Source organism: Salvia miltiorrhiza, unplaced genomic scaffold (genome assembly GCF_028751815.1).
Source record: "Salvia miltiorrhiza cultivar Shanhuang (shh) unplaced genomic scaffold, IMPLAD_Smil_shh original_scaffold_293, whole genome shotgun sequence".
NCBI classification, from domain to species: Eukaryota; Viridiplantae; Streptophyta; class Magnoliopsida; order Lamiales; family Lamiaceae; genus Salvia; species Salvia miltiorrhiza.
The window spans coordinates 45,439-72,191 of NW_026651522.1; the positions used below are offsets into that span (position 1 = coordinate 45,439).

A 26,753-nucleotide genomic window follows, 5' to 3' on the forward strand; every position below is an offset into this window, starting at 1 on the left:
AAATTATATTAATCCATTTAATATATGATGTTGTTAGTTAAATTTTAAATTATGAAGCATGATTAATTTTAAATTATATTAATTTTAATCAATTAGTTTAAGTTGTTTGTTAGAATAATTTATATATGTTGGATAATTTTGTTAAATTCAATGTTATGTGCTATGTGTTTATGAAATGTTATATTATTATATATATATATATTGTGGGATAGATTTAATCAATTTCTTAAGGATCTTCTCCCTTTGGGATATAAATTGATTATTTCTTAAGGATCTTCTCCCTACAAATGATTGTTTTTAATTTAATTACCATGATTTTTATTGCTTTTATTTGTATTGTATTATTGCTTCGACATTGGGGGGTCGGGTAGACCTAGTATAGGCTTAGTAAATTAGGACCACTATGGTCACTATAGTTGCTGGTAGAGTCGAGCACTTGGTAGTTAGGATAGTGGGGTTATGCTGTCGAAATTTTGTTAGATTTCAAGTAATTTATTATGTTTTATTTGTTTTTTTCAATTAGAATTTGCAAGAATGAGTGATAATCGTACGTGGATGTACGCGAGATACAATGATCGTACCGCATTTGAAACGGGGCTTGAGTTTTTCCTTGAGTGGGCGTTCAATCAAACAGCGTACACAGATGGACAAGGTAACATTAGGTGCCCGTGTAAGAAGTGCAAGAATCAAGCGTATTTAGATGTACCTACGGTCAGAGAACATGTTAGTAGGCGTGGATTTGTCCTGAATTACAAAGTTTGGGTTTGTCACGGGGAAGCACCGCTGTCTATGCCGAGAGAACATGCTATAATGAATGAGGATGATGGATTATACAATAACTACGAAAGGATGGTGCATGACCATGCTGGACCTAGTAATTATCAAGATCCTCCAAATCTGGAGCAGCCGCCCAATAATGACGCTCAACAGATTTATAACATGTTGGATGCAGCGGATACTCCATTGTACGCAGGATGTGACACGTACTCACAATTAAGTTGGATGACTCAATTCATGAGCATAAAGACTGAAAGCCACATGTCAGAGAGGACTTACAATCAGATGTCTTCGATGATGAAAGCTGCTTTACCAGAGGGTAACAACTGTCCAGAAGACTTCTATAGTACGAAAAGAAATCTACGTGGTTTGGGTTTGCCAGTAGAGAAGATCGATTGCTGTGTTAATAACTGCATGTTGTATTGGGGGGAAACTAGTGAGCTACATAGTTGTATGTTCTGTGACCAATCACGATATAAGGACAGCTTGCGTGCATCTGGGAGTCGCAGAAAGAAACAAGTGCCCGCTAAACAGATGCACTATTTTCCCTTGACGCCCCGATTGCAGAGATTGTTTGCATCTCCTGCAACTGCTGAACATATGCGGTGGCATGCGACCTCCACAGACGATGGGATAATGCGCCACCCGGCCGACTCTCCGGCATGGAAACATTTGAATTCAGTCTTTCCTGGATTCGCCGATGAGATCAGAAATGTGAGATTGGGCCTCTCTACAGATGGTTTTGCCCCATTTGCACAATCAGGGCGTCAATATTCTTCTTGGCCAGTTATTGTCACGCCGTATAACCTGCCTCCGTGGTTGTGCATGAAAGAACAATTCATGTTCCTCACAGTCCTCGTGCCTGGCCCATCAAACCCAAAGATGAAGTTGGACGTATTCTTACAGCCATTGATACACGAGTTAAAATCTCTGTGGGAGGTTGGTGTGAACACTTACGACATATCGTTGAAGCAAAATTTCCAGATGCGAGCAGCTCTGATATGGACTATCAGTGATTTTCCAGCGTACGCTATGTTGTCTGGGTGGGGTACAGCTGGGAAATTGGCATGTCCACATTGCATGGAGAATACAGAAGCATTCACTTTGCCGATGAGTGGAAAACAATCGTGGTTTGATAATCATCGGAAGTTCTTACCTCCTAACCATGTGTTTAGGAGAAACAAAACTTCATTCTTGAGGAATAAGACATGCAATGTTGGTCCACCAGAACAAAGATCAGGAATACAAATCTTGAATCAAATCGAGGGGTTAGGCTTCGTGAAGGTTACCGAAGACTTCGATGGCAGGAACGCTCAACTCGCCAAATATCAAGATGTAGGGTGGAAAAAGAAAAGCATATTTTGGGATCTACCCTATTGGAGATATCTTTTGATTCGACATAATCTGGATGTTATGCACATTGAGAAAAATGTGTTTGATAACGTGTTTAATACTGTCCTGAATGTGAAGGGGAAGACAAAAGATACAGAAAAATCTAGAGAAGAATTGAACACCTTCTGCAAGCGGAAAGAGTTGAAGAAAGTGGATGGAACTCGAGGGTATCCGAAAGCATGTTATACGCTTGACAGGGAAGAGAAGAAGATCTTACTCCAATGGATCAAGAGTCTTAAGTTTCCCGATGGGTACGTGTCAAATATTAGTAGATGCGTTGACATGAACGCCCTGAAGATGCACAACATGAAAAGTCACGACTGTCACGTGTTCATGCAAATCCTTCTGCCTGTTGCATTTAAAGAACTTCTTCCTAAGAATGTTTGGGAGGCAATTACAGAGTTAAGTTTCTTCTTCAGAGAATTAACATCCCGCAACGTGGCCATATATGACATGAGAATACTGAGTGAGAAGATAGCTGTTACTCTTTGCAAACTTGAGCGTATCTTCCCGCCTAGTTTATTTGATTCAATGGAGCACCTACCAGTTCATTTGGCAGATGAGGCACGATTGGCTGGTCCAGTGCAATATCGGTGGATGTATCCTTTTGAAAGATATTTGAGGACATTAAAAAATCATATAAAAAACAAAGCCAAGGTTGAGGCGTCCATCGCCAATGCATACTTACTTGCAGAAATGTCAACATTCTCTTCGTTTTACTTTGAAGATCAAATATCTACAAAGTGGACAACTTTGCCTCGCAATATTGAGATGCCCGTTGCTGAAAATGATGATCCTCTTTGTCTCGCCATATTCAAACCTATTGGGCGTTCACTTGGCCGAGGGACGAAGAGATACATGGATGAGCGCGAATGGCATGCTGCACACATGTATATTTTGAGCAATTGTGCAGAGGTTGCAGAGACATATAGCAAGTGAGTATTCTCGTTCAATTTACGTATAAGAAGTGTTCATCATATATAGGTGTTAACATATTTATTTGATTCTTTGTATCCAAGGATCTTCAAGGAGGAAAAACGATATGCAAATCCTTACATGACTGATGCAGAGTTTGAAGTCGCGTTTCACAACGAGTTTATTCTGTGGTTTAACCATTATGTAAGAGACGATAAATTTATGTTAAATATACATTTACTTACTCTAAAATTGGCTAGCAAACTTAAATGATATTTGTGTGAAACAGGTTTGTCGTCCTTGTAACGACGAGTTGAACCCTTATATTAGATCGCTTGCAGCTGGACCATTAAGGGAGATTGAAACATACTCCGGCTATTTCGTGAATGGCTACAGGTTTCACACAACTGATCATGATAGAGAGAGTGCGACTGTGAACAGTGGCGTTTGCATAAAAGGTTCGGTCTATGGTAGTGATAGAGATGTGCTAGACTTTTATGGGCGTCTGCAAGAGGTTTGCGTGCTGGAGTATCCGGGTTATCCAATTAAGCAGACAGTCTTGTTCAACTGTGAATGGTTTGACTTGTCGGCTCAGGGAACTTCTATTGATACAGACTTCAAGTTAGTTTCACTGAACCACAAACGAAGATATAAGAAGTATGATCCCTTTGTTTTGGCGAGTCAAGTAGTTCAAGTGTTTTACTGTCCCTATCCCAGTACGAACCAATCAAAGAAAAATTGGTGGTCAGCATGCAAAGTCAACGCAAGATCTAAGGTTGAAGTGTCTACTGCAGCATCTACATCAACATTAGATCAACCATTTCAAGAAGAAGTGGTTACTATTATGCCTACTCACACAAGTGTAGGCATTGAACAACCACTTCTCCTTCATCCCCTCGGTGGAGTCGTTGAGATTGAAGATGACGATGAAGCAGAAGACGATGATTCCCCGTTGACATCTAACGATAGTGATGATGATAGTAGTGATGCTTATGAATAAATGTAAATGCACATTTTGGTTGAATTTGATTGCAAATTTGTTATGTTTGTTTGTTACTGTTAATGTTATGTGTCGCTATATATTTGTTAATTTAATTGTATGCAACAGGCATCATGTCTACCTCTCGAGGTTTGTTGGGATTTGGGAGGCGATCTGGCGTTAATGCGCCAGAAGCTACAGCAGATACATCTGATGGGTCTGGGACGCATATTTCTGGGACTCCCGAGACTCCCCAGGCTTCTAGTAGTTCACGGGCTAGAAGGCCTAGGGGCCCTACAGCTGCCGCTATCAGAGAGAGAGAGGTTAAGGCACCTGATGGGAGGACGGTATTTCAGAGGCATCCTGAGACTGGGTAAGTACATTAGTTAAAATTATTGTTTCTCGTACACCATGATTAAGTTAATCAATTTACTTGTACACAGTGTTTTGTTGGAGCCCACTGGCCTGTCCAAAGCTTGCACGTGCACATTTAAGATGTTTGAAAACCCAGGCGGGTACACATGGAAGTTGACGCCCCCGGCGATGAAGGATAAATTTTTTGATGAATTACAGGTACAATTAAATTTATAATACATATAAATATATCATATTAAATTGTTAAAATGTTTGATATTAAATTAATTCTCTTTCTTTCAACAGAAAGAGTTTACGTGGCAGCCCGATGATGAGCATGACGTGAGGATCATGTGGGAGACAAAAGCCCGCAAAAGGTACTCCGACATGATGAGCGACTACAAGACAACTCTCAAGCAGTGTATCAGCCAAGGGAGAGAGATGTCTAGGCCCGCCTGGATGACTCCCGATTTCTGGACTGGACTCCGGGATTACTGGCATCAGCCCGAGGTTGAGGCTGTTTCAACTCGAGCTCGTGCCAACCGGATGTCCGAGCCCGATGGGGAGGGTACAGGGATCAGTAGGCACGTGGGCGGGTCCCAGTCGACTCGTATCCTGCAGCAGTATATGGTATGTAATTAACAAATAATTAAGTATATAAATTAAATTAATATATTGACTAATATAACTTATTTATCTTATATAAATGCATATACAGAGCTTGGATCCTGGTACTCCCCAGGATGCACCGAACTATGCCACCTTCCTCCGCCTCCACACGTACGCCGACGGAAGTTATACGTCGGAGAGATGCTAGAATTGACGTAAGTGTTTAAGTTTATTCAAATATTTAGTGAATGTATTTATTTTCTAACAATTATGCATTGTTATGTATGTATTAGGCCGAGGTTCATCGACTGACCGCTGCCACAGGACGACAGGAGCGGCTAGACGAGGTGTATTTGGAGGTGGTGCAAATTGATAGGTCACGGATCTACGGCGTCGGGAGTGCCGGGCAGAGTCAGGCTAGTAGGGGGTCTATCCGCAGCACGGGCACTTCTGCGGTGTCTCAGCAGCTTTATGAGACACGGATCTCCACGCTGGAGGAGCGATTGGCGGCAGAGCAAGCACAACGCCAACAGATAGAGGAGCGCATGGCGGCAGAGCAAGCAGAACGCCAACAGATGCAGGACCGCGTGGCTCAATTGGAGGCGTTTATGAGGATGTATAATGCTCCGCCACCTCCACACCCTGATGCCGATGATGATGATGATGATGATGATGCTTAGACTTATGTTTATGTTTTCAAACAAAATTACATTTGCACTTTCTTTTCAAATTTATGTTTTATTGAACTATATATTTCAAGTGCTTTAATTATTAAAACTATAAATGTTTTATATATTTATGGCAATGATGATGATGATTGCATTTAACATAAACAAATAAATTCAAATCACATTATAATAACCAAATTAAAACACTTTTGGTGTATTAATGTTAAAAAAAATAATAATAATTAATTAATTAATTAATTATTAAATATTAATTAAATATTTTACCGACGATAAAAATAAGGACCGAAACGAACTCGCTCACTAATTAACAACATATTTAAGGTATTATCTCCACATATTCAAAGATTATAATTATATGAGTGAGTATATAGCATTTAAATGAATTAATAGATGTAGATATATCAATAATACGAGTGTTCTGTACTGGTGATCACTCGAAAAGAATTTCAAAGTTAAGCGTGCTTGACACATAGCACAAGCAAGATGGGTGACCCACTGGGAAGTCGGGTCGCCGACTGGGAAGTTCGTCTAAAGTATGCAATACCGTATAAATACGGAAATAAATTGTGGATATACAATATACAATAAAATAAATAAATAAATAAATAAATAAATAAATAAATAAAATAAAATAAAATAAAATAAAAAAATAAAATAAAAAATATTACCGTGGGCAAAACGCCGTCGGTAGTTACCGACGGCAATTTCCCCTCGGTAAATACCCGGCCATCCTCCGGCGTGAACCACCGGCCGGCGGTAGATTTTTACCGACGGCGATTCGCCGCCGCTAGTTAGCGGCGGTACTCGCCGTCGGTAGTTTTCCGGCATGGTCAGCCGGACTCCGGTGGCTCTCTACCGACGGCAAGATAGCCCTCGGTAACTAGCGGCGGTGTCTGCCGCCGCTATTTCTCCGGCTAGGCTCCGCCGTTTAACGGCGACAATTCCGGCGGCAGCGCCGCCGTTAACTGCCGACGGCGGATGTTCGCCGCCGTTATTGTCGTTGCCGACGAACCGTTTAGCGGCGGGAGATTGCCGCCGTTATCGCCGCCGGTAACACTATTTACCGGCGGCCGTCTTTTTTTACCGACGGCATTTAGCCGTCGGTAATCAGCGCTTTTTTTGTAGTGTATTTTTTGGATTAGAGTGTACCGAACGATCATGGGATTAACTGTGGATGGACATAGATTCTCAACTGGGGTCATCATATAGGTGATTAGAGTATATAATATGTCTATTACACTTTTTAATTGTATGATATACGCGATTATTTACAAATTAAAAACTGAAAAATATATTATACAGATTTATAGGATGAATGAAAATTTAGAATGCCCTATTCCTTAAGTTCTATAGTAAAAATGTCATCTTTTATAAACATAAGTATTCTATGCCCTATTCTTTAAATACCCTTTGATTTGATAAGTTTGCTTGATTTTCTGTGAAAGTCTTACACATTTGACTGATTTGACAGCTATCAGTCATAAAAGTCAACGATTTTACATCTATCAGTCAAGAATACATATGACCGGTGGGTGGCTAGATCATGTGTCCGCCTAGGCGGACACATAATTTCACCGAGATCATGTGTCCGGCCGGTAAAATCACGTGTCTGCCCGGCGGACACATGATTTCATCGGGCGGACACATGATCTAGCCACCTACCGGTCATATGTACTCTTGACTGATAGCTGTCAAATCGGTTAAATGTGTAAGACTTTCACAAAAAATCAAGCAAACCCATCAACATCAAATGGTAAAATAAGTATTTCATATAATTATGGCATAGAATGCTTTGTTTTATAGCTTAGAGCATTTTTACTATCAAACTTAAGGATCTAGCCATTTTTTCATATTAACACTTAGGGTGCGTTATCTTTGGTTGTAAATTTATCATGGGAAAATGAAGGATAAACAGAATTTCACCCTTTAAATCTTTCCTCTTTTTTCCCACATATCCTACTTGACCCTTACTCATTTCTTATTTACACTACAAATAAGGGATAATATTATCCCTCCAAAAATGGTGTGATAATATTATCCCTCATTTATAGTGTAAATGAGGAATTAGTAAGGGCCAAGTAGGAAATGTGGAAAAAGAAATGAAGGATTTAAAAGGTGAAATTTTGTTTATCCTTCATTTTCTCATGATAAATTTACAACCAAAGAGAACGCACCCTTATAGGATTATGTATACCACCTCTTAGAGCATCAGCAATGGAGAGCCAAGGGTGGGCTCTTAAATGTGGTCCCCACCATTTAAGAGTCCACCTCCACTATGGGAGAGCCAACCTTGACTCTTAAATTTGTAAGGAGTGGACTCGGCAATGGAAGGGTGCACAACACGCACCCAACCATTTCAACAATTGAGCCCGGAGCGCTGCAGCAGAGCAGGCTCGCGAGCCCTGGGTGCGGCAATGGGGGGCTCGCGAATTGGGAGGCTCAAGCCCAATTCCGAGCCCCATTGCGGATGCTCTTAGATGGTATATGTGATATAAATTATAATTATATACTATAATTCTAATATATCCTACCAAACAATTAATGGACTATATATTATAAATATTTTAATACATTGGACCAAACATGATATATATGTATTATGTAATATTCTTTCCGTCTCTCAAATAACTTCCTATGAGAGAGACAAAAATTTTAAGAAAAAGTTGTTGAGTGTATTGAAAATGGTAAAAAATGTTATAATTAATATTGAAAGTTGTGAAAATGTGCTATAATTGGTATTGAGAGTGAAGAAAATGAGAAAAAATAAAAATAAATGAGGTGTTATTAGTGGTGAGGTAGTGTCTCAAAATAGATAATAAGTTATTTGAGGGTTGGACAGAAAAAGAAAAATAGAAAGTTATTTGAAAGACGGAGAAAGTTTTAAGATAGAAAAGTATAAGACATCTCAATCAAATATATTATGTCCTACGTGCTGCTACCAAACAAGTCTTAAGGGTATGTGATAATTTCATCCGTAGAATGACATAAATGCAACAATGTTTTAGGGTGCGTTCTTTTTTATGGATAACTTTATCATGAGAAAAAAGAAAGATAACAAAAATTTATGCCTTTAAATGTCTCTTTTCTTTTTCCTCATTTTTTACAAAAGAAAAGTTCACCATTTTTCATTCCCTTTTTTCACTTCAAGGAGAGATAATATTATCACACCAAAAAAATAAAATGATAATATTATCCCTCTTTAAAGTGAAAAAGAAGGAATGAAAAATGACGAACTTCTCTTTTATAGAAATGAAGGGAAAAAAGAGATATTTAATGGCATAAATTTCTATCATCTCCCCTAATAAATTTATGCATAAAAGAGAAGTTGATAACAACGTTCCACTAATTTGACTAAAAAGTTGTTCTTGCCCATGCACCAAAACTGTAATAAACTAAAACTTCATTGCTACCATATAAAAATATACGAACTATGATTTAAAATCGTTAAAACCGATAAATATTATTTTTATTTTTACAATGAACCATTAAAGAAATAATAATAATAATAATAATAATAATAATAATAATAATAATAATAATAATAATAATAATAATAATAATAATAATAATAATAATAATAATAATCTACATATGTGATGAGTTTTATCGGAGTCCTTTTAAATCCATCTATTAGACAAAGAATAAATATAGAACGTTTAGTGATAAATTAAACTTTATTTTTGCCGAAATATTACCATAATATCTTTATATATGCTTGTATATTGTGATTTCCGATTCATTTATGAATGAGTTGATCGAGCACCAATATGTATTTAAAGAGTGCAATTCATCTAAACAAGCATGTCTAGAATTTCATTAAATGTCATGAGCTGATGAATAGTACCTTTACACAAAAGCTTTGCCCACTAAATTCTAGTATAATTCTTTGCCAATAATAGATGAGCATGACTTAAGTTAATTTCTTCATCCCAGCAAAGATTGCTAAAAATAAAATTATGAAGAAAATTCCTCATCTCATTAATTAGTATTTATATTCTTCTTCTTCTAATCATACAAATTCAAATATGCAATCAATGATTTCGTGATTCATAAAAGCCTCTGTAGTTCAATTGATGTTGAAATGAGAGACATTGGGGCCCTTAAACTTTTTTCACTTATGCAAGCCAAACCCCACCCCCACTTTATGCATGCATCAATATTATATGTGTATGTGTAGTTAATCATGATATCAAGACCAAAACTTCAAACAAACACATCATAACACCCCTCCCCCCCCCCCAGCTAAAAGGTTTGGGTGGCTTGTATGTGTGTTTGTAGAAAGTGGGTTTGCTTTGTTTAATGATACGAAAAATATGCGGGGGTAAGGAGGAAGGCTCAAATGAAGGCAAAAGATGGGGACTGGTTACATATTTGAGGGGTTGAAGAAATTGTAGCATCATAGAAGTTAATAAGACACCAATATGGAATAAAAAAGGTGGACGGTGGATTCGGATGTGACTAAAGAATTTCGTTGCCTAAAATTATTATTCTCTATTTACCATTATAAGTGGCTCAAAAAATTTTGACACTAAAATTAAGGAGAATAATAAATTGATTAAAAATAATGGAACCTATATTTTTTAACAATAAATCTATGCAGACACATTGTGGCCACCCACACACTAGTATAATAAGTAAATCTTGATTTATTTAATTTATTTTTTAAAATAAAAATATGATTTAATTATTTTACTATATTCTCTACATTGTACTTATTTTTTAATAATTTTTTTGCATTTTTTATTTTTTATTTATTTTTTAATAAAAATAAAAAAGTTACCAAAAAATTACAAAAAGTTAATTACAATGTAGAGAATATGATAAAATAACTAAATTTTATTTTTATTTTAAAAAATAAGTTAAATAAATTAAATTATTTTTTATTTAGGTAAATTGTGGGTTACCACAATATGGCTGCTTAGCATTACTCATTTTTTAAAGGGTTAAATTTTTTCATTTATAAAAACAGACTATGTACAGTGAATGACCCATAATAAAATACAGATCACTTTTATGGACGAAGGGAGTAGTTGTTATATATTCACATTTGGGTTTGGGCCGGATCATCCAATTTACAGTATAGCATGCTTCATATACCCAAATTATTCTTCCCTTCATGTTTTTTCTTTCTCAGTGGCTCCCAGTGAATGTGGTTGGGAATCGGTAAAACTCAACCTTATTCTGTTAAATATGAATAAAATACTTCTTCGTCCCATTGTATTTAAGACTCTTTAACTATTTAAGGCGTTCCATTATAAGTGAGACTATTTTTTTTTTTGATAAAAATTTTATCATTTAAACACATTTTCACTTTTTCATCTACAAACATAATATATTTCGTGGAATTGGAACAAGATTTATCATTTTGTTGATGGGAATGTTCCCTTCTCTTCTTGGTGTTCAAGTGAACACAAACTTTCTTTTTTGTAATGCTTTAGGTATCTCTGGTACCTATGGTTTTTTCCTCTTTTCAATAAAGTTTTTTTACTGATAAAAAAAAAATATATTTTTCTTAATTTCTGTGTCAAAAAAAAAGTCTCACATACAACGGGACAAAGGGAGCAGTATTATTACAATATACTCCCTCCATCCCAACGAAGATGCTACATATTCCTTTTTGGGCCGTCCCAACGAAAATGCTACATTTCAAAATATGGAAAAAATAAAAGATTTTTCCTCAAAAAAAAAAGATTTTAATTGTAGAATTACAACTAATTAATTACTCTCTTATTACTTTCTCTCTCCTACTTTATCACTTTATTACATTCTCTCTCCTACTTTATCACATTTATACTACACACTTAAAACACACTAATCTACAACTCCTTAAATCTCGTGCCGAAAAGAAATGTATCATCTTGGCTGGGACGGAGGGAGTATGTAAGTATTATTTTTATGCAAAAAATAAATTAAAATAATTTTGAAAGTACTCTTCTAAATTTATTATAATGAATTATGAGATTTAATGTCCATGTAATTAATTTCCTAAAAGAAATTCAAACATTGTGTAGTACATATATCCAACCCCAAACCCTCCACAGAAAGTTCATTATTTCCTAATCTATTGTTCAATTAGGGAGAAAAAAAAAAAAAGAAGGGAAAAGAGAAAAGAAGAAGAAGCACTTGGGAAATAATAATATTCATTATAAAGAAGAGGGCATAACTTTTAGACATATGCACACATCCTTGGAAAGTTGAAATCCTCTCAAAAAAGGGAGAATAAGAAAGCCACTTTTCCTCCACCAACGGCATCGAAGATTTTGGTTATACCAAACACTGATCACACACACATATATATACTTTACACACAAGCATTCATTCAACTTTCTCATATAAACAAAAGATGATATACGTATATATACTATGCTTTTTTATTCGTTCCTTGTGTCGTGGTGCTCTCTTCTACAAATTATATTTATTTTTATATATATTTTTAGAGTAAATTAATTAAAACAACATCGTGGATTAATTGCTTTAAGTGTACACTTAATAGGATTCCAATTAAACCACAAAGCTCCAGATTTTGCTTTTAAAAGTGGAGACAGATCTTTAGAAGACCCTTCTGCCCAAAGGAACATTATTAATTTTACACTTACTAATTATTATAATCGGATGGTGGAGCATCAACTGCGTAGGCAGCAAGTTTATGAAACATTATTCTCTTTTCCTAATATATATGCTTTATTTTCAGTTTTCATAATCAAATGTATTTCCTTAATGCATAAATCACTTTGAACTATTGATGAATTCATGATCTCTTTTCTAGCTACTTTATCGTTGTGGAATAGTATAATTATTTGTGCATATAGACATATAGTACAGCTTATGAACTTGCTTTCGTAATAATGCATGTATTGCTCCCATATAGGGAATTCTGAGTTTGTAAATTAATACCTAAAAGGTTGTCAAAATTGAGACTCAGATCGGAGGGTGTTTGGCTGAGCTTATAAGCTCTTTAAAATAACTTATAAGTTGTTTAGGAGCTTATAAACTCTTTTAAAATATTTGACAAAATAAATTCCTAAAGAGCTTATATAAGCTCCCAAAAAATAAGTTCATCTATCCCAACTTATTTTCTCATCATCTTATAAGCAACTCTCATTTTACAAAAATATCTTAATTATAAATTTTTTATTTTATATCATTCCAATTTCATTTTTCTTCGATCTTTTCTCTTTAACAAAAATTTTCTCTTTAGCTTATAAGCTCAATTACCCAAACACTTTGACATGTTATACTTTTTAGGGTGCGTTCACTTTGATGGATGGAAAAATGAGGGATAACAAAAATTTATGCCTTTAAATATCTCATTTTTTATCCCATATTTTACACAAAAGAGAAGTTCACCATTTTTTCTTCCTTATTTTCACTTCAAAGAGGAATAATATTATTCCTTTTTGAAGTGAAAATAATAAAGGAAAAATGATGAACTTTTCTTTTATGTAAAATGTGGGATAAGTTAAAGGCATAAATTTTTTTTATCCCTCCATTTAAAGGGATAAAAAACAAACACACCCTTAAAATATCTTATAAGCTCTAGAAGTTATAAGTTGTTTAAAATAAGCTTAGTCAAACACTCTGATTCGTCACTCCAAAATATATATATAATATATACTTGTGATATCATCTTATATAAGACGCGCATAGCATGATATATAAATAACGTAATGCAATGAATTTGAATTACGATAGAAATACTTAATACGGAATGGGGCTTTTTTTTCCTCTTTAATTAGTTTTTCTTACCTTTTCTTTATTCCCTCTTATTATGAAATAGGAAATGGACACCAACATATATAAAATTATTTCTTTCCACCATCTATTATACTTTTATACTATTTAATTCGAAGATTTATAGCCAGGTTCTGTGTCATTAATCTTTTCATTTTATATAAATTTGATGTCATGATATTCATCCATTACTCTTTGATGTCATGGCCAATTAAAACACTAAGAATTTGGGTTGATGCGACACTTATGGACAGTCACTTCATTATGATCCCAATCTTAATATAATTAATTAATATGATAACATTTTATTATGTATGCAAATCTCAGCCACTCATTTTGACGCTCTTGTGACTTGTCCATAAATTATCATTTTAGCGCCCTTTAATTTTCGGTTTTTTTAGACATTAATCTAGCTCATTTAAATTGTAATTCTCATATTCGTTCCCACACCCACCATATGTTCTTGACTGACATTTGGATGACATAGTTGCAGAATTAGCAAATAGTTGCAACTTCCACATCGATCGATCTTCAAATTTGGTTTATATATGCTTTGGATGGAGATATTGGTATATCCTTAATATTATACTACGCTTGTCCACGAAAGAACTTTTTGAAAAGAAGTGACACGAGTTTTAAAAAAAAAAAGGTTATTGAGTGTATTGAAACTGAAGAAAATGTTGTTGAGTATATTACGAATGATGAAATGTGTTTAAATTATTATTAGGAGTAGTGAAAAAAATGAACAATAAGAGTAGATGAAATATTTATAAGTGATGGGATATAGTCTAAAAATAGATTAAAAAAAATTGTGAACGTTTCAAAAAAAGTAAGAAATTCTTTTATGAACGAAGAAAGTAGTTTTTATGTTTGGAATATATCAGCTAAAGATAGTATCAATTTTTTTAGAAACAACTGCGCTTAAAAATAAGAGTCAACTACTAAAAATAAATCAAATTAAAAGAGTCAATTTTGCATATTCGATGAGAGCTTAAGTGATTTGATAGGTGCTACTCATATCAATAAGATGCATCTTCTTTTCTGGTGCCCACACGGAAGAAACTCCAAGGTTAAGCGTGCTTGGCTTGGAGCAATTCCGGGATGGGTGACCCCCTGGGAAGTTTCTCAGGGAGCGTGCGAGTGAGGACAAAACACGCTAGAAAAGACTCGTATTGGTCTGTGGGGACAGCCGTCAACTCTGGAGCCGGGCTGTTACACATATTTAAATAATTAAAGACTCGTGGTTTACCCAAAATGATAAATCAAAAAATGCAATCGATTTTTTAAGTCAAAAAGTTAAGAGTTGGTCTCATGTAAAATTAAATGTATGAAAAAAAATGCGTTGAATCGGAGTTGGGGCAGGTCGTGGGCCATAAAAATAATTATTGTTATAAAAAAAGTAATTACTAATACATATATATATATATATGTATATATATAGATAATGTTTCAAAAATATTACTTTTCTTCACGTCGATTATTACTTTCCATCACAATAATAATTACTTCGAATAATTGATATTTTTCAACTAGTCCTGATTGATACAGTAGCGAAGGGTGCGGGCGCAGCGACAGTGTACTTATTTTGATCAAATAATTATTGTTGTAGCAAAAGCCAAAAAGTAAATATTGATATAAAAAAAGGTAATCTATTAAAAATGGAGATTTAGATGGTATTTTGTAAATACTTTTAAAAAGAATGGCATTCTCCAAATTGTAACCATATTCCTTGCAACATGGAGAGAGAATATCATGTCACTAAGTTTTATTTTCTTTTCATTTTCATCTTAATTATATTTTTCTTCTTTTTCTTTATTTATTTCAAAAAATACACAAATTCACTAATGACCATAGTTTATTATATCTATCAAATTAAGATCATGATAATAATTTTAATTTGATATGTGATATGAAAAAAAATAAATATAGTTATCATTTGAAAGATTGAAGTTTGTTATTAAATTGCTTTTGAATAATTCATTTTTCTAATTTGGATTAACGTTTTATTTGAACTAATTTCTTATTTTATTTTTCTTTACTCATGTAAAAAATTTACTTTTCTTTACTTTGACTCATTTGATCTTCTTCATATATATAAATACATTAGAGTGACTAAATAAAAATATTTTAGTTATTTCTTTCTAAAATTTCCAACACTTCTACTCATTTTATCAAAAAGTACATATAATTATTTGGACGCAATAGTAATATTGTATTCATTTTATTCAGAAAAAAAATCTTATTTAGTGTATTTCTATATTTTCGTCGTATAGTTATATATTTCATACTTAGATTTCTTATAATATATACTTTTGAAAGTTTAAAATATGTTTTAATTCAACCTATATAAATGTGGTATTTAATTTATTATCAACTTAATTTAATAATTATTATCGTGCATCGCACGAAGGGCAAATCTAGTGTTTTAAAAACATTACTTTTCTTCATGTTGATTATTATTTTTCATCATAACAATAATTAATTTGAATTATTTGGTCCAGACCTGTGACCCCCTTTAATTTTATTATAACTATAAAATTATCACTTAATTTAAAATTAAAAATTACCTTTTTAATATAGTACAGATATGACATGAGCTATTATATGGGGCGCCTAGTATTATAGTTTTAATTTCCTCTCCTTTAATTTCTTTATTATAGTACTAATATAGTAAAGATTATTTAGTGAGTGTATTGACCTTGTGATAGTGTGCTTAATAGTCAATATGAAATTTTGAATTCAAGTTTATCACAACGTAATCTTTAAATTTCTTTATTTACTTATTAATTACTCATTTTAAAAAAATGGGCCATTTAAAAACATGTCGGAGCGTAGTATTGAATTTCAATATTACAATTTTATTTTCAATATTACAATTTATTACTACTAGTAAAGAGTAAATATTCGTAAGTAAAAAAATATTATTCTACCTAATAAATTTAAATAAGTGTATTAAATATCTTATTTTATTATATTTATCATTCATTATTATTGATCCAACTTTCACGATATTAATTACCTTTTAATAATGGCAGATTTATTCCTGGCGTCGTCAGATAGCAACTACGATATAATTTGATTTATTAAAAGGAAAAGATAAACTAAAAAACAAAAACAAAAAAGTTTGATATGGTGCTGGATTATGCTTTTACTTGGGCCATTTCTAGGCAATCTAGACCTCATGACCATTAATCAACATGATTGGTGTGATTAGATATTAATCACTCTAACAACGACATGTCTTACTCATGTCCACCCTTGCATAATTTTGTCATATCTAAAAATTTTCTCAAGTTAAAATGACATAATAAATTGTGACATATCGGTGTAGTTTGTCATAGTTTAAGTCATTGATTCAAATCTTACCCGCATTGTATGAGCTGTATTTTCATTTGTTTAAACTATTTGATCTAATTTATACTCCTAGTTTGATTGTTTTTTATTATTCCTTATAATTATGACATATCTAATTTATGATATAATATGTATCTTGTATCAAAATATAAAATTGTGACGTAATATCTATCATTTCCCATTGCGACTAAAGAAGTATTTTGTCTGTAAATCGGCTTCAAATAATATTGAAATATATTTCTGTATTTATAAATCTGACTATTTTGTCTGCATTTATGTTAAAAATTAAAGAAGTATTTTGTCTGTATTTATGTTAAAAATTAAAGTCCATGTATTTATAACTATTTTTAAAGTTTATGTTAAATACCAAAAATGAGTAAAGTTCATGTATTTATAACTAGGATTTAAAGTTCATGTTAAATACCAAAAAGTGAGTAAAATTCAGGTATTTATACACTAATTACCCTAAAAATATTAATAATAGTACATGCTATAAGGTTTGTCGGGTTCATAAAAAAATAGAAATGTCTCGATGAAGCGCAAGTGTTAGAGTTAATTTATTTAATTATATAATTATATTCAAATAACTATTTATTTTTCAGTCTTTATTTATGTTTTTGAAGAATATACTTTGTTTATTTTGCTCTTTGGACTCAAGAGATATGAGGTTTACTTTGGACTTTAAGTGTAAGTCACGTTCTTTCAAGAAGTCTATAAATAGAGAGGAAAGTCACTGCATTCATCATTATCAATTTATCCAGAATAAGTCGCAAGTGCTGAACTAGATTGTTGTTGAGCTTGTTCTAACATCCAAATAAATATTCAATCTAGCTTATATTGAGTGGGAGACTCATGAGTCCAAGAGTTTGATAGGTTATTTGTGTTGTTGAGTGGACATGTATTTGTCCTAATTAGCTTCAATAAGTCTAATTGTTGCTAGAACCTTTGATAGGATTAGAAGAGCTTTCTTTCTTATTGTGTCTGCTTAATTATGAGAGATCGATTCTTATTAACTAGATCGTGTTTCATTGTAAGAGGAATTCTCAATTATAGTGGATTCACACTGCAATTTAATTATTAACTTATAATATAAACTTATTTATTGTGTTATACAATTTATTTTTTGTTGCATTTATTGCTTTTACAGTAATTATTGTATTTTTTGTTCAGACAATTAGTCTAACATTCTCTGACTTGCAGAAGCAAGAATTTTTAGCAAATTAACTATGTGATGTTAAACGTAACTTTATGATGAAGCGCAATTCAGATGATGAGACATTTTCTTTGTAATCATTAGATCAAAGGTTTCATGTCATTTAGTTGTGTGTGAGCTACAACATAAAAAGAATACTAAGTTACTCGACTATATCCATTAATGCTCATCGGGACATAACTTCAAATTTCACATTTATTGTCATACTAAAACTAGTATATATATAACCCCTCAAAAGAAGAAGAAAAAAAAACAAAAACAAAAACAAAAACAAAAACAAAAACAAAAACAAAAACAAAAACTAGTAGTATATATATACATACCAAAAAAAAGAACAAAACACCAGAGAAATAAATATTGTTTTTAGAGTCTTTTTAATCGAATGGAGATCTTGTCTTTTTTCTTAGAGGTCTTTTGTCCGAGCTAATTGTTAAAAGGGTTAATGCCGTGAAAAATCATGAACTTTGGTGCGATTTCAAAACTTTCCATGAACTATTCTTTTTATCAAATTTTTCATAAACTTAAACGCATGAACAATTTTTCCTACGTGGCATTACCGAGTTGACATGGCGTCTACGTGGTAATACCGAGCTGATGTGGCGCCTACTTGGAAATAAAAAATAGAAAATCGATTATTTTTCTCTGCTCTGCTATGCTCGCCTCGCTGCTCTGCTCTGGCCGCCGCCTCCCTAACCAACCATGTAGATACGCCGCCGCGCCAGTCGCCGCCCTCTCCGCTGCTCTGATTCGTGGCCTTTACCACCACCACACCAGATCCGTCCACCGTAGACCTCCACCGCCGCCGTCCACCGCAGACCTCGCATCATTCCAGAAATTCTTCTTCTCTCCAGACCTCCACCGCCACCGTCCACCACAAACCAGATCCGCCGCCCCTACGTTGCCTTTACCACCACCACCCTGCAGATCCGCTGCCTCCTTCACCACCGCCTCCGGCACCCGCACCAGATCCGGCACCCCTGCTGCCGCCGCGCCAGTCACCTCCGTCCCTCGTTCTTCTTCTTCTCCAAACATCCATCGCCGCCGTCGACTTCTTCTCCCTTAAAAAATCTTCTTCTTCCCCAGATCTCGCGCCGCCGACCTTACACCATCCCTCTCTCTCCACCGCCCTCCCCCACCACCTCGCAGATCCGCCACCCCCCTCCGCAGTACCAGGTGGTTAGAATAGCTCTGCCCACGGAGACGAAAAACCTTCTTTCCGGCGAGCTCGACCACTAACACACACACACACACACACACACACACAGAGAGAGAGAGAGAGTTTCGATTCACCACCGGTGTCGCCATGTCACTTTTCAGGATACTTAAAAATGCCATGTCAGCACTCAATTTGGGGATTTTTGAAAATCATGGCAAAATTGATCAGCCCCTTAAGTTCATGGAAAATTGGATAAAAAAAATAGTTCATGGAAAGTTTTGAAATCGCACCAAAGTTCATGGTTTTTCACAGCATTAACCCTTGTTAAAAAATGGTCGTAATTTTTAGAATTTTTACAAAAAAGAACTATAAGTTACAGAATTTAAAAATGAGAACTATATATAACTTTTATTTTTTATATTTACACTCCTATTTAACACATCAAAATGAGGACTATAGCTTTCATCACGGCCCAAAATAGTAATGTAAATGTAAAAAATTGAAGTTATAATCCTCATTTTTAAATTCCGCAAACATATAGTCCTCACTTTTAACTTTCGTAACATATAATCTTTTTTCTGAAAACACTGAAAATCACAGTCCTATTTTAACAATTAGTTCTCTTTTATCCTTTCTTTATTATTCGCGAAGATATAGATTGAAAATTGCACGATAATTGTTTTAATCCATTTTGGAATGAGTAACAATACGTATGTGGTGGTTGCTTAGATGATTCTAACATCTCATGAATATTACGTTTTTGGGGTTGCTTGGATGATTCTAGATGGAGAGCTTTTTGGGGGAGGAAAATGTACAAACTATGATCTTGAAATTATCTGTATATATATATTATGACAAAGGATCAATATTATATATACTGTATTTTTCGTCATTATGCTAACTTTCATCAATCTCACATCTCATAAAAAATAACAATTTCACTAAAACTTAACTATACACACACACACGCACACAAATATACATAACTTTGCACATAAAAATATGCATGATGTTACCACAATCCAATGCGTTTTTGTGTGCAAAGTTATGCATGTTTGTGTTAATATATATGCACTAAAAACTTCAGTTTCATATATATATATATATATATATATATATATATTAATGCATCCACTGTAAAAATTAATGCATTCGCTGTTAAAATTAATGCACTAAAAAAATAAAAAAAAATTCTCCCTTTAGGATCTGCATTCATCCAACAAGATGATGCATCCACCGTAGATCTTGATGATTGAATGACTGAAAATGGTTCTGGTTCTTCTTTTATTTAGTGGTTCTTTCTTGAACCTCTCCATGTATATATAAGTGCTTATAACAAATTGAAAGCTTATAACCAGGGGGCTTAGCCCACTGGCCACCGGGTCCTCACTTAAGTGAAGTGACCCGGGTTCGATCCCTCTTGGGAACGAATTGGTGATTGGAGATATAAGGTGGAGTTTGGTGAATGGAGAGATAAGGTGGTTCTTGGAGTGGATGGGGAACTAACTACTAACATCTAACATGACTTTGACCGATCAAAAAAAAAAAAAAAAAAAAATTGAAAGCTTATATATTGTCACATCAAAATTAAAGTTAATGTGCAATTCATGAATTGACTATAAGTTTGTTTATTAGATGTCAATATATCTTTCTATAAATATTTATAGAGGTTAATAACTATAGTTTTTATAGAAATATTGTATTGGACATAAAATTACTGCATCATATATAAAAATTAATTTAATGCATTATCATAAATGAGAATTTTATATATATATATGATTGCCAAAAAAAAAAAAAGGAGATTGAGAACCGGTACGCTACATGAACAGCCTCAAATGGTCCACTACAGCTGGGGGAAAAGAAATTTGAAGCTATAAATGAATACACAAAAATCAAAAGTGCAGTTTTGCAATAAATTGATAGGATCTGCAGATAGGTTGAACCCATTAAATTTCAAAGGTTGAATAAGATGGATCTTAATTAATCGCGCCAAACTAGTTGCCTTATATATATATATATATATGAGTGGCTGCATAGATTTATTGTATATATATATATATAAGTAAGAACAGATCTATTCTATATAAAAAAAAATAGTAATAATAATTAATAAAAATAAATGCGTTCTGCAACCAATATGGAGTTGACAGATACTATAAACTTTTCATGCTCCAATAATGGAAGTCGCATGCATTGAAATTAAAGTAGTATCATTAGCCACCAACTTGGCTTAAACCAACTAGTTAGAAAAATTAACCAACCTAAGATTTATAGTTGAGCTAGAACTGCCATTTTCTATTTGGATTTAGACGGAGCTAGTCGTAGATATAGGGTTTTAAATAAAGTTGTAATTTAACTTTTCCTGTCAATTGGATTATATTGTTGGACAATTAGAAAGCCCGAAAAGATATAATACATGGTTGGCTACGAAATGCTAGGACTAGGAGCAGCTTCTATTTATGTAGATCGTAATTGGAGTAATAATTAAGTTTTGTAAATGCTTGATCTGATGAAATAATGTTATTTATCTATATATCTATATACAAAAGTGGGTAGTTGGATATAGCTTAGACCCTCATCTTTCTCTAAAAATATTAAAACTATATCATCCAATATTTTATCAATTTTATTCGGCTGGAGAGTTAAATTTATTTTTTATTGCGTAATTGTTCTTATATATATATATATATATATATATATATATATATATATATATATAGGGTGTGGTTCTAGAGAGAACTACATTATTTGTGAGAACGGGAGAACCATCAAATCTTAATGCATCCACTGTAAAAATTAATGCATTCGCTGTTAAAATTAATGCACTAAAAAAATAAAAAAAAAATGCTCCCTTCAGGAATCGAACCAAGGATCTGCATTCATCCAACAAGATGATGCATCCACCGTAGATCTTGATGATCGAATGGCTGAAAATGGTTCTCCGGTCTTCTTTTATTTATAGTTCTTTCTTGAACCTCTCCCTATATATATATATATATATATATATATATATATATATATATATATATATATAGGGAGAGGGAGAGGTTCAAATAAGAACCACTAAATAAAATTAGAACAGAGAACCACATTTTAAACCATTCGATCATCAAGATCTACGGTGAATACATCATCTTGGTGGATGAATGCAGATCCTGAGTTCGAATCCTGATCCTGAGTTCGAATCCTGATCCTGAGTTCTCATATATATATATATATATATATATATATATATATATATATAGAGAGAGAGAGAGAGAGAATGGATCCGTGGAGAATCACAAATATTTTAAGAATAGAGAATGATTGTTATCCGTGCGATTAGGCATATCCAACGGTTTACATAAATCTGCTTTTTTAGATTATTAAATATATGGAAGGATTGTGTAATTACTTATTTTATTTGTAACCGCAATTTTCTTAAAAAAACTGAATCACGTCTCATTAATTTCGGGAAGTTAACTAACGGATGTCATGACGCAATATTTTAATATTTTATTCCTTTTATATTCAACAAGATAGTTAATGTGATTGAGTTGAGTAATTAACGAAAACTTTTCTACCATAAGAGGCAGAGTAGAACATCAATAACTTGAAGGCAAACTTTCATTCTCAGACTAATAGGAGTACATGTATATTTTTTTTAATTGAATATTGTTGTATCATACATATGCTACGGTTATCAGTACTTATAAAAAATTAGTAATATTTATTTATACTTTTATTACGGCTGGTTATTTATTTCATTTATTGTAAGTAAAATAAATTATTTAAGTATCAAATTCTGTAGAATTTAGGAAAATTGTCCTCTCTTTTACGCTTATTTGAAATATTTTACGTCAATAAAAAAAAAATTCGAATATTTTGTTGAGATGTTCCTAATTTTGTTACGCTTATTCGAAAAGTTCGGTGTTTAATATTTTTTGTGAGAAAAAAAATCAAATATTTTATATAGATGTTCGTAATATTTTTGTGTTTGTTCAAAATATTTTATGTTAAATATTTAATGTAAGCAAGTAAAAATCAAAAAAATTATTTAGATGTTCGTAACATTTTGTACGCTTGTTCAAAATGTTGTATGTTAAGTATTTTTACAATTCTCAATCAGATATTAATAAATTCAAATATTTTATTTAGATGTTCATAACTTTGTTAAGCTTATTCAAAAAAAATTACATTAAATATGGGAAATTCTCAATCAAATATCAATGAACAAAACATTATTTCTAAATGAACAAAATAAAATTCTTCGAAGAATAAAAACTCAGATGAAAAATTAACCCAACACTTATGCTTTTGCTTTTCAACCTCTGTAGACTCTTTATATTAAAATCCTCAAGTAAAATTTAACAATAATAATAGAATATAAATGAAATTTCATCCAATTTATCTCCAACAAATTATGATAGAAAATTCCGACTTGTTAAATTCCCAATTACCCCCACGATCTGTAAATTCTCGCCCCATTTAATTTTCACGTGTTTTGTTAGTTTTATTTTTTAGTTATTCGAATTACTTTGAGCCGTCTGATTTGTTAGATCTAACAGTAGAGATTAATTCTCTATTCTTTATTAATGTGGGATTCTCTATATATATATATGGATAAGTTTGACCTCAAAATTTTATGCTGTGAAAACACCTTTATCCTATTTTCAATAATTAATTGTATTTTCATTTGGGTAAAACTTACCTAATACATGCGAATCTCCCCTTTAAAAAAATGCGAATCTATTGCAAAAGGGACCTTAAGCATATTAATATGATGGAAAAAAAATACTCCATCCGTCCACCAATTAGTGTCTTAACGAGTTTTAAATAAAAATATATTATTTATTTGTTGAGTGGAGAAAGAAGCACGATTTTTAAGAAAGAATAATTTATTTGTTAAGGAAATACTAGTTATTAAAAATGGATAGGACACGAATTGCTGGACGAACAAAAATGATAAATTATAACACGAATTGGTGGGCGGAGGGAGTAATATTTTATAGTTCATGACTCCACTCAAATTGAAAATCACCACTAAATCGAGAAAGGCAAATTCTCCCGTGCGTGCGCATCACTATGCTTGTGGGTCGGATCAACCCAAAATTCAAATTCATGACCTCTTATATATATAAATAAGTGTTGTTATAAATAAATATATAGTGTATACTTTAAATAAAAGTAATGGGTAATTACTTCTAAATACATTACCTTTCCCCATTTTTTGGAATTGCACGTCAACTTTGAGATCCGCCTCGGAATACATCACATTTTCTTTTTCTTTTTTCTGAAATTGCACATGGTCAGCCAACCATCAAACGTGAAAATGACGTGGAAGCCGGAAACGCCACATATACATGCCGGAAAAAAAATTAATTGATGTGGCAGCCATGTAGGAAATTACAATTTTTTTTCATTTTTTTTTGGCTATTAAATTCGAATTTCCAATATTTTAGGCCAAACCCACTTATTTCCCTAAATTCAAAATCTGCCCACATCAGATTACGCAATTCAATCGTGGGAATTTCCCTAATCTTCTCTAACCGACATTACACTTCAATTTCACGATGGGGAGAGATTCGTTGCACTTCAATTTGCCCTAATCTGGGTTCGACGGCGCATCAGAGTTCGATTGCAGAGGCTCGTTCCTTTGGTAAGACTCCAACGCACGACTCCAGTGCACAAACAAGGCGAGGAGAGGCTCGCGACCAAGGCTCCGGTGCACGCGAATCATCATTGAGTTATGGAGTTCATTGAATCGACGATGAAGGACAGATATGTACATTTTCATTAGGGTATGAAAGAGATATTGACTATAATATGACTTTTTTTTATGGGATTAGTCATAAATTTAGGTGAGCAGACTAGAATATGCTGGTGTTTGATCTTGTTTAATATATCAAGTTTTGATAAAATATTAGAAATTCGAATTTAATAGAAAAAAAATAAAAAAATATTGTAATTTCCTATATGGCTGCTACATCAATTAATTTTTTTTTCGGCTTATATATGTAGCGTTTCCGGTATCCACGTCATTTTCACGTTTGGTAGTTGGCTGACCATGTTCAATTTCAGAAGAAAAAAAAAATGATGTATTCTGAGGCAAACTTTAAAGGTGATGTGCAATTCCTGAAAATGGAGAAAGGTAATATATTTAGGGACAATTACCCCTAAAAGTAATAGTAATTCTTATGTTTAAAAGTAATAATTATAAAATTAACAATTATATATAAAAGTGACAGTTATTCTACATAAAAGTAACAATGTTCAAAATAAAAATGACAATTTTTATTATCAAAGTAGAGATGTCAATTCAATCCAAAATCCATAAAGTTTGATCCGAATAAAACGAAAAAAATTAAAGAGTTTAGAGTTGAAATTTTATAGTCCGAATTCGGGTGGATTGGCCCTATCAATATTCCTAATTAAACGTGATAGTTGCAAAAAGTAATAATAATTCTTAATAAAAGTGATATTCTTGATGAACAAAATCAACCGTTCTTGTGTGGATGTGTTTACTTAACTATAATTTAAATATCTCAAATTTGAATATATTGTAGCACAATCTTTAAATTTAGTGTTATAATTATAAAATAAAGTGACAATTGGCACATATAAAAATAGTTGAATTAAATTCAAATTGTGTTTTGAATCGAATCGAAGCCAACACAGAGCCTGATCCGTCCCCCGCTCACCATCAGCACCAGCGCCCCCAAGTGCGCCTCATCAAAAAAAATCATATCTCCCTAAAAATCTGTGTGATTCACGCATGTGGTAATCTGATTATAGGGCGAAATATTGTGTGAATAATCCACTACTTATTTAACTAATAATTTGTAGTATTAAAATACTAGTAAGATTTGATCTTTGAGTTTATGCTCAAATAGTCAAATGGAATAATTTATTGTAGCTACATCGCGTGAAATGTATTTTTCATTTATTTGATTATTTAATTTAATTTATGCTAATTTGATTGTTAGTTTGAATAATTTAATTATTTATTGTATTTTTGTTGATTGTTGTTTACGTTCGTTCATCCAATTCTAAAAATAGCATTTCCCAAATGCCAATGTTAGGAGTCCTATTTGGATTTTGATTTGGCCTCCAAATTGGTCGTATCATCCAACTAACAGGAAAACACATTTGCGAATTCCGAGAGATTCTGACAACCAATCAAGATGGACATAATCAGAATCAAGCACAAGATTCTACTTCTATTAATATCTAATTAATTTCTTTAATCTCAATTTACAAAATCATTAGTGAGATTGCCACCGTTTCATCCAACCAATGACGGCAAGAATTAGAAAAATGATGAAATACTTGTGTACATATCATTATGAATAGTAATTTATACTCCAAAATATACTTTACGCGATATACATGTATAACAATATATGTTTCTATCATCTTATTTGACGTATGAACAAAATATTTATATTAAGTTAGTTGCAGTCCTAGCTATTTATAGAAACACTTCTAATGATTCATAATAAGATCGTTGATGATAAATAACTTATTATGGTTGAATTTTATACATTCATGTGCATAAACTATTACCCAGTCCAATTTTCTTCACTTTAGAGGAATCAAGAG

General features: G+C 32.9%; 1 protein-coding gene across 1 annotated transcript; it reads left to right on the forward strand.

Moving 5' to 3' along the window:
• Positions 1-643: 643 nt before the first annotated feature.
• Positions 644-3,641, forward strand: LOC131003901 (uncharacterized). Its single transcript, XM_057930468.1, has 2 exons — positions 644-3,104; positions 3,189-3,641. Exons 1-2 carry the CDS (start codon positions 790-792, stop codon positions 3,355-3,357), a joined length of 2,484 nt encoding a protein of 827 aa, XP_057786451.1. The 5' UTR covers positions 644-789; the 3' UTR covers positions 3,358-3,641.
• The last annotated feature ends 23,112 nt before the right edge of the window (positions 3,642-26,753 follow it).